The following is a 21,053-nucleotide window of genomic DNA, read 5'->3' as shown; positions in this document are numbered from 1 at the left end:
GCCTGGCAGGAAAGTCTGTGAGATTCTTATCTCCAATTAATCACCAGAAAGCCAGAAGTGGTACTGTGACTCAAGTGATAGAGTGCTTGCCTTGAGCTGAAGAGCAGAGGGACAGCATCTAGGCCCAGAGTTCAGGGGAGGAGGAGGAGGAGGAGGAGGGGGAGGGAGAGGGGAAGGGGGAGAGGAAGGGGGAGGGGGAGAGGGAGGAGGGGGGAGGGGGGGAGGGGAAGGGAGAAGGGAGGAGGAAGAAAGGAGGAAGAGGGGGGAAGGGAGGAGGAGGAAGAGAGAATCAAATGTTTTTTTTTTCTTTGTGAGATTATCCTTTCTTTTTCTCCTTTTCAGTGGTATTGAGGTTTGAACTTGGCCTCAAGCTTATCAGACTGCTGCTCTGCCACTTGAGTCTGCTTTTTGCTGGTTATTTTGGAGATGGACTCTAGCTCAGTCTTTTTCTGCCCAATTTGGCTACAAACTATGACCCTTCAGATTAGTAGCTAGGATTAGAGGTGTAACTCCTTGTAGCCTAGCTATCTTAATCATTTTTATACATTGTTGTATAACCCTTCATCACCAAGTATGTTAGTCAGCTTTCTGTCACTGTAACAAAGAGTTGAGTTAATCAGCTTACCCATAAAAGATTCATTTTGGCTCACAATTTTGGAGATGTTAGTTGTTATTAGTTGACCCCATGGCTTTTAGGCTTGTGGCAAAATGGCATAACATGCAGGAGCTTGTATTAAAGCCAAACTATTCGTGGCCAGGAAGTGGAAGGCTAGAGTTCCACAATCCCCTTCAATTACCCCTCCCAATTACCAGAAGATCTTCCACTAGACCCCACCTCTTAGTTTCCTCTACCTCCCAGTAGCAGAGCTGAGGACGAGGCCTATCATAGTTGAGCCTTTCTAGACATTTGAGGCAAACTCTAGCACCACCCACCTCTAGAGACTTTCATCATCCCACACTGAAATGCCATATGATTTAAGCCTAATTAACTGTACTCCTACCTCTTTGGTTTATTATTGTTGTTTTTATTTTTGTTTGTGGCTTATGTTACTGAAGTATGGATGTTATATCTTAGATTGCTATAAGACAACTCTGTTGCTAGCATATTTGAGGCATGAACCATACTGTTCTCTGTACTTCTAAAGTATGAATATATTGCCAAGTAGCAGTGGATAGTAAATAAGATAAGGCCTATTTGATAATGGTATGTGTGGGACAAATGGAAAAGCCTGCTAGGTTTTCTTTTTTTTTTTTTATTGTTGTTTATATTTAATGTCAGTCCTGGGGCTCAAATTGAAAGCCTGGGCACTGTCCCTGAGCTTTTTTTTTTTTTTACTCAAGGTTAATGCTCTATCACTTGAGGCACTTGAGCTCCACTTCTGGGTTTTTCATGATTAATTGGAGATAAAAGTCCTACGACTTTCCTACTCAAGCTGGCTTTAATCCTCAATCTTCAGATCTCAGCCTCCTGATTAGGTAGGATTATAAGCATAAGCTGCTGGCACCTGGTTAAGCTTACTATTTTAAGAATGATTATGGAACAGTGCCATACTGGAAATAGATGGGTGTGATTGATGCTAAGAAGGTAGGATCCTTTAAGAATGGTTCACTATTGCCAATAAAATAAAGTTTCCAATCTGTTTTGTATTGTTTTCGATGTCTCTCTTCATTGTAACAGAAATAACTGAACTTTTGTTTTTAAATTATTGGTTTTTATCTCATATTTTTAAGCCACTAGCTTTTATCTAATGCTTCTGTTGCTGTTGAGGTATGAAAACATATTGATTTACTTCTAGCAAGTATAGAACCTCAATGACATATAGTAATATACTACCTCATTCCTATCTTCATTTTATATTCAGTTATGCCACTTCCTGCTTTGAATTTTTACTTCTATAGTCGGTTTTATGACTGAGTCATAGCTTTCTACCCACCCCAACTCTATTCTATGTTGTCTGCTGTCTTACTGAGTACTTCATTGCTTCCTGCTTCATGCTGTTCCCTCTGCCTGCAGCAGTTCCTGTGTTGTAACTCTGTCCTCCTACCCCACTCTTACTCATTGTCAATTTCCTTAGCTCAGTCTGCAGCCACAACCCTTTCCTCATACTTTTCCACTGCAAAATTAACTGATGCTTCCCTTATGGCCCACTGGCCCTATTCAGACTTCTGTGATTGTTCCTAGAAAAAAATGTGCTGAGCTCCAGTTTACTTCTGCTGGACCATGGACAGGGACCAAGATATCATGGTTCTTTCACTCTTATTTGCCTTGCACATGACACGAGGAAGGGAGAAGTGAACTAAGCATGGTAAGATTTGGTAGATGAGTGAAAATGAAGGATGGTTGAATGCGTTCATAATATTCAATGTACATATGTGAAAGTGGAATGGGTAGAATTGAGAGAGATAGAAGTGTTGACATTGATCAAGATGTACTATATTCATAAACTGACATATTGAATTGAAACCTCTTTGTACAAGTACTTAAAGTTAATGAAAAAATATAAACAGAATTAAAATTGAAAAATAGCTCAGGGCCTGAGCACTGTCCATGAGCTTTTTCGCTCAGGGCTAGCATTCTACCACTTTAAACCACAGTTCCACTTCTGGTTTTTTTGTTGGTTAATTGTAGATAAGAGTCTCACAAGCTTTCCTGGCTGGCTTCAAACTACATTCCTCAGATCTCAGTTCCTTGAGTGGCTAGGATTACAGGCGTGAGCCACCTGTGCCGGCCACTTAATTATCTTTAAGTTGTTGTACAAAGGAGTTGCCATTTAACAAAGCAGTTTATGAATACAATGCATCTTCATCAGTATCTTCCCTTTCCACATTCTCACCCTCACTCCACCCCCATCCCTTCCCTTACTTTTTTTGTTGTTGTTGTTGGTCATGGGGCTTGAACTCTAGGCCTGGGTGCTGTCCCTCAGCTCTTCAGCTCAAGACTAGTGCTCTACCACTTAAGCCACAGAGCCATTTCTGTTTTCTGGTGGTTTATTGGAGATAAGTGTCTCATGGACTTTCCTGCCCAGGCTGGCTTTGAACCGTGATCCTCAGATCTCAGCCTCCTTAGTAGGTAGAATTATAGCTTCCCTTACTTTTTTGAATTTTGTAATATATGCATTGGATTCGTGACTGCATTCTCCCCGTCTTTTCCTCTTCATTTCTCTATCCCTTGGCCCCATCCCTCCTATAGCAAGTACCTATTTCCTGGAGTTTATTGTTGGGCTTTTACTTTGCCTTTCTAAGGAATTACAATATTTGAGTTCTACCTTGTTAATCTGTTTGTGACCACTTACATGATAATTCTAGCTTATTTGGGGGAAAAGTCTGTCTTTGCTTCATAGAAACTCTTATAGCCTCTTTTTGTTTACTTGCTTGAATCTATACACAAGAAAATGTCTTTTTAGATGGGCTTGTCACTGCTTTATAATTTGTATCTCATAAGCAATATCCTGTGCATAGTAATGTTTCATAAATGCTTGAGTTTTTTGCTTGATTGCCTTTTGATTTTCTGACATCTAAATTATAAACTAAGAAGACATCATAATACTAATGCAGATAAAGTTGTTTCTGAAGTCTTACTGTTTTCCATATGAAACAAGTTTTAAAATATGGATATGAAGAACTAGACATGGCTACTTCCCAAGAGTACTATTACCATCTTCAGGTTGAAGTTTTGCCTCCATTTTCCCTTGTATCCAACAAGCCCCTTCCCTCCCTCTCACTTTCCTTCCCTCTTTCTTTCTCCTTCCTTCCCTTCCTTTCTCACTTCCTATGGTGGTACTTGGATTTGAACTCAGGGCTTCATACTTGATAGGCAGACATTCTGTTGCTTAAGCCATAGTTCCAAAATTTTCTGCTCAGGTTACTGTTGAGACAATATCTGGATTTTCACTGGGCTAACCTGGATGGTGATTCTTCTTTATACCTGCCATAGCTGAGGTGATAGATGGATTCCACCATGCCCTGCCTTTTCTGTTAAGATGGGGGTCTGGACTGGCTTAGATCTGAATTTTCCTGATTTTGGAATACAGCTTATAAGTGCAAGCCACTGAGCCTAGATATTGGTAGAAATGGGAGAGGGGCTATCTTGAGATCTTTTCCTACTCTGGTTTTGAACCATATTCCTTTGTTTCTTTCTCCCAAATAAGTAAGATTACAGACATGACTCACTAGTACCTGGCCTGCTTTCAGTTTTTTTGTTTTGTTTTGTTTTTGTTGGTCATGGGGCCTGGACTCTGGGCCTGGGTGCTGTCCCTGAACTCTTCAGTTCAAGGCCAATACTATACCACTTGAGCCACAGCACCACTTCCAGCTTTTTTTGCTTATGTGGTACTGAGGAATCAAAATCAGGGCCTCATGCATGCCAGGAAAGCACTCTACCACTGAGCCACCTTCCCAGCCCCTTGTTTTGTTTTGTTTTTTTTTACATTAAATACTGCACTACCTCTGTAACTTGAAGATGAACTGATCTTTTCTCTGTCGTTAGTCCAGGCAGGATAAACAAAGGTAGATTTCATGCTACTCAAAATAGTTAACAGTTTAAAACAGTTTAAAATTTTCTTCCTGAAATTTTTAACTTAATGTTTTTTAATTTAATGTTGCTTTCTGGAGGCAACTGAAGCCACCGAAAGCAAAACTGGATGAAGAGTGATTACTTGTGTGTTTCTTTATTATGGGGAGTCTGAGAGAGCAAAGCTACAATCTTTCTGTAAGTAACTTACATCATTCAGAAGGTCTAACATCAGAACTCAAGGTGTACTATATTGTCCATCCTGTGGTTGTGCAGCCAACTCTATGATCCAACAATTGTTTTTCTGAATTAACTCAGTGTGATAACAATAAAGCTCCATGCTTTTCCCTGAATTAAGGAATGAAGGAGAGGGGAAAGAAAGGCCCAAAATTTTCCTGAAAATATCAGCTATAATACATATTTAGCAGATCATTAGCAAATACATTTAAAAAAGTTTGCTTGAATGAGTGTACAAGTCTTTCCTAGAGTTGAAGTCAGATCAGTAGATATTCCGAATGGTTATCCTGAAATTTTGTCCTAATAAAAGTTGAGGCATCATATATCATTCTAGGGAGATTCAGCGATTACAGTTTTGAGCTGAAACGAAGTGTTAAACAAGGAGTCAGAAAACTGGGTTTAGATACTAGCTTGCCAATTCAAAAGCCACGAGACCATTAGCACACATTAATACCTCATTGTCCTGCTTCAGCTTACGCAGAAGAATCTAGGGGTGCTCAAAGTTGATAAAAAAATGTGAAAGATCTTTAAATCTATCATGACTTGTAGAAAAATGAGTCACTGTGTTATTCTCCAACAGGCATATGGCTCCACTCTGAAAACATAGCCAACGAGGAATGTGGCATTTTCTCCTAAGAATGCCTGACTGATAATTGATACATAGTTGATAGTCTTTGGCTCTTAAAGATTTTTTAAATGTATTACTTTAAATGTATTACTTTTACTTTTGTTTCTATAGTATTGAATATAATTTAACCTTAAATATAAAATTGTTTCAGGTTTTCTACTATACCTGAATTTTAATTTTTTGTAAGTTACTCTTAAGATTCTTTGAGAGGGACAATAATAAGAAAATTTGAGGGCTAGGAATGTGGCTTAGTGGTAGAGTGCTTGCCTAGCAGGTATGAAGCCCTGGGTTCAATTCCTTAGTACCACATAAACAGTAAAAGGCAGAAGTGGTGCTAGCCTTGAGTAAAAGAAGCTCAGGGACAGTGCTCAGGCCCTTAGTTCCAGCCCCAGGACTGTTTTGGTGTCAATCCTGGGGCTTGAACTCAAGATCTGGGTGCTATCACTGAACTTTTATGCTCAAGGCTAGTGCTCTACTACTTGAGCTACAGCTCAACTTTCAGCTTTTTGGTGGTTAATTGGAGATGAGTCTTACAGATGTCTCCTGCCTGGGCTGGTTTGAAACCTCAATCATTAGACCTTAACTTCTTAGTAGCTAGGATTATAGGCATAAGCCTCCAACACTGGCATGATTTCTTAATGAATTATATAGCCTTTATAAACGTCTTTCTGTATATAAAATAGGTTTAATTGTATAGTGTACCCCTGTCTCAGAAATTCACTTGAGCCTTATTGGGTACAAGTTTTCTAAAATCCCGGAAGAAGTGTGTACTGGATGGATTGTTGAAGGACAAAGCAGGCTGCTAGAGTTTCAAAGCCTACTACATTAAGGGAGATACCCATTGTAGAAGCCTCATACTAAAGTTCAGTTCATTCACTATGAACCTGCTCTTTCACAGATTCTGAGTCCGAGCGGTCCCTGAGTCGATTGGAAGCAGTGACAGCCCACTCCTTTGAAGAGGAAGAAGAACACTTGAACAGTGGAAAACACAGAATGTCTGAAGGAAAAGACTGTGGTGGTGGAGATGCTCTCTCTAATGGCATCAAAAAGCACAGGTAGGATGGCCTTATAGTATTGTTGCTGCCTTAGTGTACAGCAAATTTGAGTTCATAAAGAAATGTGTGCCTTCTATCTATTTTTCTTCCTTGGTTGAGTATTTGTATTGTTATACTGCCTCTTAGATGAGATTTAATATAAGTACTTGTTTCTTTGTCCACTTGAGAAAATGTTATTTTTAAGTATAGGACTGGATCACACAGTCTGGATTTAACAGCTATGTTTTCAGGGGAATGTTTATTGTTGGCAGTGTAGAAAGTTTATTCAGAACTACCTATCGAAACTGATGCCGGGTTCCCTTTTCATCATGCATCTTTTATGACTGGCTCCTAATGCTATTTTAGTTCCTAGTCATTTGATCTTATTCTTTTGAATGAATGGTAATATTGCCAGCCTGTTGATATAATTTAGTTAAATTTAAACAAAGACCCATGGTTTGTTGAACACATTTATTTTATACTGTGTAATAACATGAGTAGGTTTTTATTCCCTTGACAGCTTAGCATGCTAGAGATTGTCCCAAATGAATGAGATGTAACAGACACCACAGTTCTTTGGTTTCAGCACAAGTTTAAAGACATAGTAGCCTATATATATGATCATATTAACACAGAAAATATTTTATAAACTGATACCCATCATGTTGTTTTAGTAAAAATCACATTTTGAGTAAGATATTTTTAAGGGTTAGTTTCCATATAATAAGTCTTCTTGTTTTATATTTGTAAAGTGTATAATACCATGGTCCTTACCACACTGATCACAAGTATTTTGGGGACAAAGCATAATTATCACTTCTGATATATATATATACTTCATCATGTTAATAAAACTGTCTTAGGTTGCATTTTTTCTTTAGAAGATTGAGTTTAATAACTACTTAAACAGTTTTCTTTTGTTGCATTAGAAGTTGTCTTCTTGCTTGCTTGATAAAGTTTGCCATTACAAACTTGTGGCCAGCATTGAGAGTTTTTCCTAATTCCTTTCTGCAATTACCATTGCTTCCATTGAGTCCAGGACTAAATTTTGTCCAGAATGTGAAATACCTAATAGTAAATGGGGCAGTGTCACCAACCTGTAAAGAGAAGACAACCTTTAACTATTTAGCACATATTTTGTCATCCACTGAGAAGCATGGATGAGATCCTGAACACACAACAGCTAAAAGAAGTATACAAAGGTTGATAAAATTACTGAAATATCAAAATGTGCACTATGGAGCAGAAACTATCATGGGTTGTGGCTGGAGAGATTTTTCTGTAGCTTTTCAGGGTCTAGCATTCTTTTTGCATGCATACTGTAATCATTGTAGTAACCATTTTACATTTGGCATACATGGTTATACCATAGTCATATATTTTGTCTCAGTCAGACACATGAATATGATACTTGATATTGTTTCATGCATAAAATAAAGATAAGTAACTAAGGAAGACTACAAAGAAATACAATTGGATAGTGACCTACCCAGCAAATTTAAGTTTCTAAAATGAGATACTTTGTGTGCAGTTGCTAACATCTGTTAATACCACCAGCTACTTAGGTGTCAGAGATCAGGAGGAACAAGGCCAGCCCAATCAAAAAGCAGTAAGATCCAAATACTGTTTGCAAGACAAAAATTGAAGGAATGAATTTGAGGCCATCCTCAACAACCAAAAACATTTTCAAGACTCCATGCACCTGTCAACCCAGCAACGTAGGGAAACACAAATAGGATCACAGTCCTGGTCAGCCCAGGAATAAAATCACCAATACAAAAAGGGCTGTGATTTAGAAATAAAATTGTCACCCTCTACAAATGTTTGTCTGTATAGAAAGCCTGTGATAACCATAGAAAAATTACTAGACTTAGACTGTTTGGCTTTCAACAAAATTACATTTCTATGTGTCATCAACATACAGAAATTGTAATTTAAACTGGAGAAAGGAACTATTAGAGCAATATTAAAACCACATACTTAGAAAAAAGTCTTAGCAAAAAAAAAACACAGCAAAACAAAGGAAACTAAACAAACCAAATATAGAGGGAAAAGGGTAATAATGAAACTTACTAGAAAGGAAAATTCACTGTCATAAAGGCATTCTTGCCACATTGATCAGTAGATTCAATGTAATTTTAGTTAAAATCATACCATCCTTCTCCTTAGAGGTTGAGAATGGGATTCTGAAGTACAGAGGGCTTTGAAGAACTGAGACCAGGAACCAGATCAGATCAAAGGATGATGTTTTTCTTACCAAATGCAAGGTTGATGACAAATCTTTACTTCAAATTTGTCTTGGATATTAACTCATACAATAGAGAAAGGAAAGAAAAGCCCTGAAAAACTCACACATGAAAGGAAAATCTGGTACATGCAATAAACCAAATAGTAGATTCATGAGAGACAGAATGGATGGTTTGGTAAATGATGCCACACAGAGAGGGAAATGACCATTTTCAAATACAGTGCCTCCTTCATATATCCTTGCATTAAAGCTACACAAATTGAAAGTAATTGAAAACAATTCAACATTGTTTAAATGGCATTTGCATTGTATTAGGTAATATAGGCAATAACAGCATTTAAAGTATATAGGAAAATATGTATGGCTTACATGCAAATGTCACACTCAAGCATCCTGAATTTTGGTACCCAGTGGCGGTCTTAAAACCAGTCCCCTGGGCTGGGAAAGTGGCTCAGTGGTAGAGCGCTTGCTTTGCATGCATGAGGCCCTGGGTTCGATTCCTCAGCACCACATAAGCAAAAAAAAAAAAAAAAAAGCCGGAAGTGGCGCTGTGGCTCAAGTGGTAGAGCACTAGCCTTGAGCTGAAGAGCTGAGGGACAGCGGCCAGGCCCAGAGTTCAGGCCCCACGACCAGACCCAAAAAACAAAAAACAGTCCCCTGAAGATACTAGAGGACAAATGAATGGACAAATCTGGATGAATCAAACACCACCTATGTATGAATGATGAATGGGTGAGACTTCAATAGTCAGTTCTTTTAGAAGAAAGTATCTTTATAATTTTGATGGGAAAAGAATTCTTACAACAGGGCTGGGAAGGTGGCTCAGTGGTAGAGCGCTTGCCTTGCATGCCTGAGGCCCTGGGTTCGATTCCTCAGCACCACATAAGCAAAAAGAAAAAAGCCGGAAGTGGTGCTGTGGCTCAAGTGGTAGAGCGCTAGCCTTGAGCTGAAGAGCTGAGGGACAGTGCCCAGGCCCAGAGTTCAGGCCCCACAACCGGAGCCCCCCCCAAAAAAAAGAATTCTTACAACAGAACTAAGATAGGAACTGTTTTATCATCTGATTTGAATTAACTTGCATTTGATATATTGACTTCAATAAGGCTAAAATGGTAGATTATAGCTGGTTGCTTAGCTTTACTCAACATTCAAAACAGCTTTAGATTTGAATTCTTAGGTATCTGAAAGGACTGAAATAATACTTATAGTATATGTAAAATTAATGCAAGGAATATACAGACAAGTTCAAGTCAAAGACCTTGAAAATACAAGCGAAGGCAGTATTTTTGAAGAAGGATGAGTATATTGATGAAGTGTTATTAGTGGTAAATAAAAATTATTCAACTCTGAATATATTTGATCACTGAAATAAAACCACTTTGGTTTTGAAATTTCCCTTTCTACACATCTAAACAAATGGTCTGAACTCAGACTGCTAAGGTCAGGAAATAGAGTTGTAACCCTCTGTCAGGAGGCAGTGACTCTCTGTCATGTAGTGACCCAGACACTTAGCTATTACTGATTGCTGGCCGACTCAGGGCTCACAGCCAAATTTGCATACAGACCTCTGAGTTCCCTATGGGGAACAGTGGTTCCAAAGACACCAAATTCATGATCTCATGCAGCACCACTGCCTTCCCCAAGGTATTTAGCATGCTTTGAAGGCAGAGGGTTACATTGAAAAGAAAGACTATTGTTAGGAGCTCACGCAGCTGAGACTTAGGGTTGACTGGACAAAATCCTCTCTCACCAACCCAAGAGAGGAACACTAGAAACAGGCAGAGTGAAGAAGAGCAACAGAGAAAGAAGATCCTTTAGCGGATGTAGAAGTTGGAACAGGGGTATAGGCAGATAGTTGTCAGTCAGGAAACTGGAGTCTAACCTCAAAGGCCAGTGCAGATTGGATACCTGGAAGAGATTGGCAAATTGGATGACAATACCTGAGGCAAAGGACTAAAGTTTAGCAGGCTACTCAGATTATAGGATACTCATCTTTCCTACAGAAATATATTCAGAGAGCTTTCCACAAATACGGGGTTCCACCAGACAGAAGAGGCTAATCATCCAGTAAAAAAAATTGAGATCTAAAGACTACTGGAAATCTGTGGCTCATGTCTTTAATATTATCTACTCAGGAGGCAGATATCTGGAGGATCAACATTCAAAGCCAGTTTGGGGAGAAAATTTTGTGAGTCTCTACTTCTAGAATAACCAGAAAAAACCCAAGCTGGTGTATGGCTCAAGTGGTAGCATGACAGTTAACAAGCAAGCTAAGCAAAGATACTACCAATATGACCAAAAAAAATTTTTTTTAAATTGGCAGGCCATAGGATCACCTTGATTATGTTAGGAAAAAGCCAAAATATAAGGCTATTTCATATGTTCTTTAAAAAAAAAGATAATTACTTTTTTTTCTTTTTTTTTGGTCAGTCCTGGGGCCTGAACTCTTGGCCTGAGCGCTGTCCCTCAGCTCTTCAGCTCAAGACTAGCATTCTACCATTTGAGCCACAGCACCACTCCTGGCTTTTTCTGCTTATGTGGTCCTGAGGAATCAAACCCAGGGCCTCATGCATGCAAGGCAAGCACTCTACCACTGAGCCACTTTCCCAGCCCAGATAATTTCTTTTATAAGCCTGGGTTGGGTTACTACCAGGAATGACTCCAGGAAAACTGGGATATTTTTCTTTTCTTTTTTCTTTTTTTTTGGGGGGGGGGGAGTCAGTTATGGGGCTTGACCTCTGGGCCTGGGAGCTGTCCCTGGGCTCTTCAGCTAAAACTGGGATGTTTTTCCATAGAACTTTGGCTCCTGCTCCTTTGGCAACAAGAGCTCCGGGTCCTGTAAGCTCACTTCCTTCATCTGGTCCTTAGCCCCAAGATAACTTCCTAGAGCCCTGAGGCTCTTTTAAACACAGTTTGTAAAAAATGTTTTTATGTGTAGGGTATCATCTTTTAAGTTTATTATGGAAAACTTTAAACATGCCTACAAGAAAAAAAATAATACAATGAACTTTTTATAAAAGTTCATTTCGTTTCAGCACTTACACTATGTGACCAACTTTATAAACCTCCTCATTTCTATCTCCTATAATTTTTAAAACAAATTGGTGTATTTATGTGTTTTTTCAAAGAAAAGCTGTCTCCCCTCCCACCCTAACTTCCATCACTCCTCAGTAACCAAGGTTTGAATTTAGGGTTTCATACTTGTCTGGCTTGCTTGCTTGTTTGGGTTAATTGTTGTTAATTTTAGAGATGAATGTTTCAGACTTTTTACCCTTGACTGGCTTAGAACCATGATCCTCCAGGTCTCGGCCTCCAGAGTAGCTAGGATTGTAGGTATAAGCTACCAGCACCCGAGTCAAAGCTTTTTATTTTTTTTTTGTACCAGTATTGGGACTTGAATTCTGGGAGCTAAACCTGAGCTTTTTTGCTCAAGACCAGAATTTTACCACTTGAGCCACAGCTCCACTTCCAGCTTTTTGGGTGGTTAATTGAAAATGACTCTCACAGACTTTCCTACCCAGGCTAGCTTCCAACCATAATCCTCAGATGAGCTTCTTGAGTAGATAGGATTACAGGCATGAGCCACCAGCACCCTGCTGAATTCAAAACTTTTTAATTAATTAATTAATTAAAATATTTATACAAAAATATGTGCAGTAATGTATATGCTATTACTAAATGGAGCTAATTATCATATACCTATATTCCTGTCCTGAAAGCACTGAAAATCTGCTTAGTGATTTTTTTAAACATGTAGCATCTTACAATATACTATGATCATCATGTTGTACAATAGATCTCTTTTTTTTTTTTTGGGTCCAGTCGTGGGGCCTGAACTCGTGGCCTGGGCGCTGTCCTTCAGCTCTTCAGCTCAAGGCTAGTGCTCTACCATGTGAGCCACAGCGCCACTTCCTGCTTTTTTTTCTGCTTATGTGGTGCTGAGGAATCGAACCCAGGGCCTCATGCATGCAAGGCAAGCGCTCTATCACTGAGCCACCTTCCCAGCCCACAATAGATCTCTTCAACTTAGTCTTGTGAAGTGATTCATGAATTAGTATGTCACCCATGTGCAGATTAGAACTACACTAATCTTCTTTGTATTATTCCAGTTAGTGCATCTTTAAATTTAGTATGTATTTCTAAAGCAGTGAGACTGACTGTTCTCCAAAATAAATAATAATTTCCTTATTACCTCAAATATTTAGTATTCAAATTTTTTTCTTATAAATGTCTCTCAGTAATTGGAACTAAAATGTATTTTAATAATTAGGATCCAGAAGTTTTATATATTCTATTTGGCTTATAATCTGACTCTCTGGATTTCCTCTTACCCCATTTTTTTCTTGTCAATATTTTAAAAAGCTGGTTATTTGTCCTGTAGAATCTCTACAGTCTAGTTCTGGCTACTTGAATTCCTAAATGTCACAACATCATCTTTTGCCTCTTAATTTCCTTTAAACTTAAGGCTATAAATAAGAAGCTTGACTAGATTTAGGTTTGAATCCTTTTGTCATACTAGACTTTGTAGATAGATACATCATAGGTGTATCCCCAGCTTCGTCAAGTATAAGGCAGTTGCTGTCTGTTTTGTATTTCTTTCTTGTGTCAAGATTGATTCCTAGATGTAGATGTCTGACTCTTCCTGGGTGGAGTTCTCTGATAGCATTTCACTTAATGATTTAGCAGCATTATATCCTTACTTTTTAGAATCTACAATCTACAATGTACTTCACTTAATATGATTTTTTCCAAGTCTTTCCATTTCCTAACAAATGGGGCAGTGTCATTCTTTCTAATGGAAGCATAGGATTCTAATATATATCACATCTTCTTGATCCATTCACACACTGAGGGGCATCTGGGTTGGTTCCATATCTTAGCTATGGTGAATAATGCTACGATAAACATAGTTATGCTGGTAGCTTTAGTAGCTTTACTTCATTCAGCTTTACTTCATTTAACTTTACTTCAATTCAGCTTTCTTAAACTTCTACATTTATTATTTGGAATTTTTCTATAAAAAAGCCTCCAGTTTTTCTCTACAAAACTATGTATATTGGTTTCCGAAACATGTATGAAAGTTCAAGTTGTTTAAATTCTCTCTCTCCCTCCCACCTCTCCCTCTCCCTCCCCCCTCCCTCTCCCTTCCCCCTCCCCCTCCTCCTTTTCCTCGCTCCCCCTCCCTCCTTCTCAGGCCTGGAGCTGGACTCAGCTTCTTTTTGATCAAGGTTAAGTCTCTACCACTTGAGCCACAGGGGCCACTTCTGGCTTTTTCTGTTTATATGGTACTGAGGAATTCAACCCAGAGCTTCATAAATTTCTTAACACTTATTCATCCCTCTGTTAGTTTCTGTGTCTGACAGGATCCAAACTGGTCTTTCTGGATGTTTTAAAATATATTATTTCTTGTAAAAATATTGAACAGAGGGGTTACAGTTACATGAGTAAGGTGATGAGTACATTTCCCATCCAATATTGTTATCTCCTCCTTTGTTTTTCCCTACCATCCCTTCCCTCACCACTTCCCCAACTCCTCCCTCCCTCCTTCTGAAGTTGTAAAGTTCATCTTCAACATAGTGTCTCATCTCATTGTTACAGTGGGTCAACTGTATCCTTATTTCAGCACTTTGTTATTTCTCTTCCCTTCCCCAAATTAGAAAAATGTATATACAAGAATCAGGGCACCAGAATCAAATACGGCACCAGAATCAAATACAGTGAAAACAGGGGTTATACCATGGGGGAAGAACATACAAAAGAAACAAAAAAAATCATATAGTACATTATAAATACATTAAAAACAATATCAAGAAAGATAAAACCACTTGTTCATTTTGCTTAGCATCATCTTATATGGTCATATTACATAGCTTTTGATCTTTTCTGCTTGTCCTAGACTTATACTAGTTACTGCAAATGAGGGAAACTGTGGGACCTATGTTTCTTTGGGCCTGGTTTACTTCACTTAATATGATTTTTTCCAAGTCTTTCCATTTCCTAGCAAATTGGGCAGTGTCATTCTTTCTAACGGAAGCATAGGATCCTATTATATCTATATCTATATATACCACATCTAATTGATCCATTCATCTACTGAGGGACATCTGGGTTAGTTCCATATCTTTTTTTTTTTTAATTTTATTTGTGAACATACTGTACAGAGGGATAACAATTACATGGGCAGGATAATGCGTACATTTCTTACCAAGCATTGCAGCCTCATATCTTAGCTATGGTGAATAATGCTGCAATAAACATAGTTGTGCTGGTAGCTTTAGTATAGCTTTGTTTGTGATCGGTTGAGTAAATGCCCAAAAGTGGGATTGCTGAGTCATAGAGGAGCTCTATGTGTAGTCTTTTGAGGAACCTCCATACTGCTCTCCAAAGTGTTTGAACAAATTTACACTTCCACTAACAATGCAGTAAGGTTCCCTATTAGCCACATCCACCTCCAGAATTTGTTGTTATTAGATTTCTTGATTATAGCCATTCTAATTGGGGTGAGGTGGAATCTCAATGTTGTCTTGGTTTGCATTTCTTGGGTCTATTGGCCATTCTTATTTCCTCTTTAGAAAAGTTTCTCCTTAAGTCTTTAGCCCACTTAGTAAGTGTGCAGTTGTTTCTTTGAGGATTGTTGTTGGGGGATTTAATTTTTTGAGTTCTAAGTATATTTTAGATATGAGACCCTTGTCCATTGTATGGCTAGTGAAGATCTTCTCCCAATCTGTGGGCTTTCTATTGATCTTGCTAGCTATGTCCTTTGCCATGCAGAAGCTCTGCAGTTTCATGCAATCCCATTTGTCCAACCCATCTTTGATTTGTTGTGTTTCTTGGTCTTTATTAAGAAAATTTTGGCCTGTGCCAAGGAGCCCTAGAGTTTCTCCTGTTCCTTCCTGTAATGTTTTCAGGGTGTCTGCTTTTACTTCAAGGTCTTTGATCCATTTGGAGTTGATTCTGGTGCAGGGTGATATATACGGATCTAGCTTTAGTTTTCTGTAAGTATTTAACCAGTTTTGCCAGCACCATTTACTGAAGGAGGCTATCTTTCTTCCATTCTATTTTTTTAGCTCCCTTATTGGAGATTGGGTGGCTATAGTTCTGTGGGTTCATTTCTGGGACTTCAGTTCTATTCCAGATCCTCAGGTCTATGCTTGTGTCAGTACCAAGCTGTTTGATTGCTATGGCTTTGTAGTAGAGTTGGTATTGATATTCCTCCAGCACTGTTCTTTCTGCTAAGGATTGTTTTTGCCATTGAGTGTCTTTTATTGTTCCATATGAGTTTTTGGGTTGCTTCAATTTCATTGAAGAATGAAGTTGGGATATTGATAGGTATTGGATTGAATTTGTAGATAGCCTTTGTCAGTGTAGCTATTTTCATGATGTTAATCCTCCCAATCCAGGAGCATGGAAGGTTGTTCCACTTCCTTATTTCTGCCTTAATTTCTGGTTTCAGGTTTTAAAGTTTTCATCATAGAGGTCCTTCACTCCTTTAGTTAACTCCTAGATATTTTTATTTTTTGTGGGGCTATTACTAAAGGAGTAGCTTTCCTGATTTCAGTCCCGCTTTTCTCATTGTTGCCATACATAAAAGCCATTGATTTTTGAGGGTTAATTTTATACCCTGCTACTTTGCCAAAGTTTGCCAAAGTTTCAAATCAGCTCAAGGAACTTGGGAGTGGAGTCCATGGGGTTCTTTAAATACAAGATCATGTCATCTGCAGAGAGGGAGAGTTTTACTTCATCTTTCCCTGTTTGGATCCACTTTATGTTTGTATCTTGTCATATTGCTGTAGCTAGGCATTCTATTACTAAACTGAAGAGACGTGGAGAGAATGGACATCCTTGTCTCATTTCTGAGTTTAGAGGAAATGGCTTTAGCTTTTTGCCATTAAGTATAATGCTGGCTGTAGATTTGTCATACATAGCCTTCATTATGTTGAGGAATGTTCCATGGATTCCTAGTTTTTCCAGAGCTTTCATCATAAAAGGGGTGGTGGATCTTGTCAAATGCTTTTTCTGCATCTATTAAGATAATTGTGGTTCTTATCCTTGCTCTTGTTGATGTGATGAATTATATTGAGTTGCTTTGCACCCCTGAAATGAATCCTGTTTGATCATTGTGAATTTTTTTTGGGGGGGAGGGGGGCAGGTCCGGTCATGGGACCTGAACTCTGGGCCTGGGCGCTGTCCCTCAGCTCTTCAGCTCAAGGCTAGCACTCTACCACTTGAGCCACAGCACCAGTTCCGGCTTTTTTCTTTTTGCTTATGTGGTGCTGAGGAATCAAACCCAGGGCCTCAGGCATGCAAGGCAAGCGCTCTACCACTAAGCCACCTTCCCAGCCCTGAATTTTTTTTTTTTTTTTTGGTGAGTTGCTGAAGTCGATTGGCCAAGATTTTGTTGAGAAGTTTTGCATTGATATTCATCAAAGAAATGGGTTTATATTTCTCTTTCTTTGATGAATCCCTACCTGGTTTTGGGATGAGGGTTATGATTGCTTCACAGAAGTTAGTAGTGAACTTTCACTTTCAGTTTCATTGAAGAGTTGAGGTATTGGTTTTTCTGGTTTTTTAAGAGAGCTAGCTTAGTTTCTGATAGGAAGATATGTTTTACACTTACCTGTTTCCTGCCTCAGACCTAGAAACAACTGTGTCTATAAAGAACCCTATTTCATTTTAATGGGAATGTATTTAGAAGTAAAAAATCTGAGTGGTGAGTAAGCTCAATACCATGGTGTTGGGCACAGTTATTTAGTTCTTCACATGAAAGACAACTGATTCCCCTCCAAACTGTTTTTTTTTTTTTCAATTTATTTTAAAAAACCAGACTGTATAAAATATACAGTGCAATTTTGCTTTCTTTTTTTCACATAGCAATATAGATCTTTTGGATTTTTCTGATGAATATTGTTTATAATTGTATTGTTATTGTTATTATTATTATACAATTCTTTTGTTTTGTTTGTTTTATTCAAGTTCTGGGTTTTGAACTCAGGGCCTGTCCACTGTCTAAGTTTTTTTGCTTAAGGCTAGTGCTCTACAACTTGACCCACTAATTCACCTCTGACTTCTTAGAAATTTGTTAGAGATAAGAGTCTCATAGACTCACTAGAGAAAAGACTTTCACAGACTCTTAAGAGTCTCATCCTGCCCAGGCTGACTTCAAACTGAGATCCTCATATCTCTGCCTCCTGATTAGCTAGGCTTACAAGGCATGAGCCATCAACACCTATTCTATAAGTCTTAAAAAATGCTGGGACTGGTGGTTAATGCCTATAATCCCAGCTACTCAAGAGGCAGATTGAGTAGGCAGGGTCATAATTCAAGAACAGACCAGATAAAAAGTTAGAAAGAACCCCATCTCAGCTAATTTTTTTAGGCCTGGTGGCATGTAACTGTCCTCCTACCTATGTGAGAGGCCATCACAGAGAAAGTCATGGTCTAGGCCAGCCTGGACAAAAACAAAACAAACCCAACCCAGGAGACTCTAAACAGAAAATGACTTAAGCAAAAAAGCCCGAGGGTGTAGCTCAAGTGGCAGAGTACCTGCCTAACAAGTTTGAGGTCCTGAGTTAAAACTCTAGTATGGCAAAAAAAAAAAAAAGCAAAAAGAACTAATATATATATATATATATATATATATATATATATATATATGAAAATAGAATAGATTTTGGAAGTTACTCTTGTCCTTTGAAAGTGGAATTTGGGAAAAGTAGCTGAGATGAAATTATTTTGATCTTAGAATAACACTTTTTGTTGTTTTTTTGTAAGTGTGAAATAAAAATTGTCTCCATATTTAGAAGCATACAGGTCTTATTTTCCATTATATTTTTAAGGCTGTTTCGTAGTATAGTTAAGTTGAAACTTGGTTTTCTTTCTGTTGAGAGTGTCAGTGTGGCTGGGCTCCAAAGGCTGGTTGTAAAGTTACTCTGTCACAAGTGTAAACAAGAGGTGATGAGAGGCCAGGCATTAAGCTCTGCTACTCACTCCTTGGTCCCTTGACATTACTTTGCTTTGTGCTGAGGTCTCATTATTTTCACCTTTTTATTCTTAGACGTTGTTGATCACTTAGGTAAATATACAGTTTCTATTTCAAGTTTGTTTTATAAACACTTTAAAACTATCAGAGTGTCAAATTTATTCTTAATATCTTTAACCTGTTTGAAGATATTTCCCTCCCCCACCCTAGCTTTCACAGGCCAGAGGTTTTTAAAAGCTTTGAGTACAAGAATTTGAACTCTAGGAAATACCTTTCAGTGTAATCTTTGAGTGGTTTGCCTTACCTTGCTTACTTTGACCCCATTTTACAAAAAGTCATGGACTAGACCTCTTAGGATAATCTCTGGGATCTCTGGATTGAACTGTGTTGTCTCTTTCCTTTTGGAACTGTGCCAATCTAAATTTTGCCTGGAGGAGAATACTGCCTCAAGGGACTTGCTTTTCTTTGGTATTGTTTTCTTTGCTGGTTAGCACTGGTAGAATTTTCTTCTTTCTGAAAACATCATAATAAGGATTTCTAAGGTAAATAAATGATTGTTTAAAAAAACCTCATTTTAACATTTATTAACTTGTTTTGGCCTGTGCTTTTAAAATCGTATGGAAATTCTGCTTGGTACACAGCTTTTTTCAAAATACATGGTATATAAAATGTGATACGTACCCCGTGTCTGGGATTCAACCTGCTAGTGTGTCACACATAGCACATTGTGAAGCCATAATTGGAAAGTTAGAGTGAACTCTCCATTTTACCATGTTATGTATTCTCGAAGGCTTTTCCCTGTTAATGTGACAGAACCTCACATTTGAAATACATATTGGCTTTCAACAAGGAGGCAGTGCTACCACCTGGGAGAAATGCAAAAAATAAAAAAAATGAATCAACCGAGAAAGGATACCATAATGATATATAATGGAGCATTTACCTAAACAGATGATGTGGTTTGGGTAGAGTGGGATCCAAACAGCTTTTACTAAGAGGTGAGGGATAGAGTGCAATGTCTTTCCAGTGTTAAAACACCCCTAGGATAGAGAGAACCAAGAACCATCCACAGTTCTCAGCAAAACACATTTCTGTAGGTGAACCAAGTAGGTAACGTGTAACTGGGTTTTATTGGTTTACTTCTGTACTTTGGTGCATTGTCTTACCCACACGTAAGCACAGTGCCAAAACTTAGTTAAGGTGAAGTATATGTACCCTGATCATGAGATCTATTGACTTCCTCTTCAGAACTCACTTTGGGGTCTGTGAGTTAGGATAGTTAATTGGCTTTGGTAAACATTTACCAAGCCTTTGGCCGCTTCTGCTAGATGCTGAATTAGGACCCTATAAAGTAGAGATCATACAAAGATACTGTCTCTTTCAAAGCATGCTGTATTCTTACCCTATAGACTCAGGGTTCTTTGCAAGTGAAGGTGTGGTAATGATGTCTCAGGCTAACTGGGATAATATATTGGTGTATCTGAAGTAATTTATCACTTTTTGATTGTCACTTTGATTATCAAAGTATCTCTTGAGTTGCAGCTAGGTTGTAAAGATGAAAAAAATGAGACAGGTAAAGTGTCTCAGTTAGACAGTACATCCAGTACATCCATAGCATGGTGTGTATTCAAAGTATATTTTCTGACTTCAGAGACTATTCTACATTTTAAATGTAGTTTTTAGTAGATATTTCAAATAATGAAAGATTTAAAGATAATATTTCATACTCTGAAATTTAAGGTGATTTGTCTGGCCTTTAATATAGCTTCTTTTGTGTGATAATTCAGAGAATTGGAATCACAGTACTAAAATGGTCAGTAAGCACCCATTTATTAGTGGCTCATTTATTAGTTGACTACTACAAACTAAAGTGTCCAGATTTTTAAGTTTCCATTTGAGTTAATTTGAATAAATAACACATGAACCCACGGAAAATTGTATTACTTTTAAAGTTGCTCTGAGATAAAATATATTCTCCATAAGTATCTTTAATATATTCCATCTTTCTACCAAAGCAGAATACTCCAGAGAATAGAAGAATAATTAAAGTTATAGTATTTTCATGGAAATTAGGTATTATTTTCAGTACCAATGGGTTCTGTTAATGCCAGTGAATCTTTCTGGCTGTTTTCCTTAAGGATATAATCTGTCTTAATGGAAATAAAGAAGAGGATTTTTGCTGTTGTTGGTTGGGGGGCTTGAACTCTGGGTCTGGGCACTGTCCCTCAATTCTTCAGCTCAAGGCTAGCACTCTACCACTTGAGCCACAGCACCACTTCTGGTTTTCTTTGTTCTTTTTTTGTTGTTGTTGTTGGTCATGGGGCTTGAACAATGGGCTTAGGCGCTGTCCCTGAGCTCTTCAGCTCAAGGCAAGCGCTCTACCGCTTAAGCCACAGTGCCACTCCCACTTCTGGTTTTCT

At 38.2% G+C, this 21,053-nt stretch overlaps 1 protein-coding gene across 4 annotated transcripts in view; it reads left to right on the top strand.

Moving 5' to 3' along the window:
• Osbpl1a (oxysterol binding protein like 1A) overlaps window positions 1-21,053 on the top strand; it is a 244,204-nt gene that overhangs the window by 163,898 nt on the left and 59,253 nt on the right. For all 4 annotated transcript variants that reach the window (XM_042675295.1, XM_042675297.1, XM_042675296.1 and 1 more), the window contains one exon: window positions 6,274-6,430. In XM_042675295.1, coding sequence (XP_042531229.1) covers window positions 6,274-6,430 — 157 coding nt within the window. The remainder of the gene's footprint in view (window positions 1-6,273; window positions 6,431-21,053) is intronic.

Source organism: Dipodomys spectabilis, unplaced genomic scaffold, assembly GCF_019054845.1.
Source record: "Dipodomys spectabilis isolate Male_0828 unplaced genomic scaffold, ASM1905484v1 ptg000024l, whole genome shotgun sequence".
Lineage (NCBI taxonomy): Eukaryota > Metazoa > Chordata > Mammalia > Rodentia > Heteromyidae > Dipodomys > Dipodomys spectabilis.
This window is presented reverse-complemented; position numbering and strand designations above follow the sequence as displayed.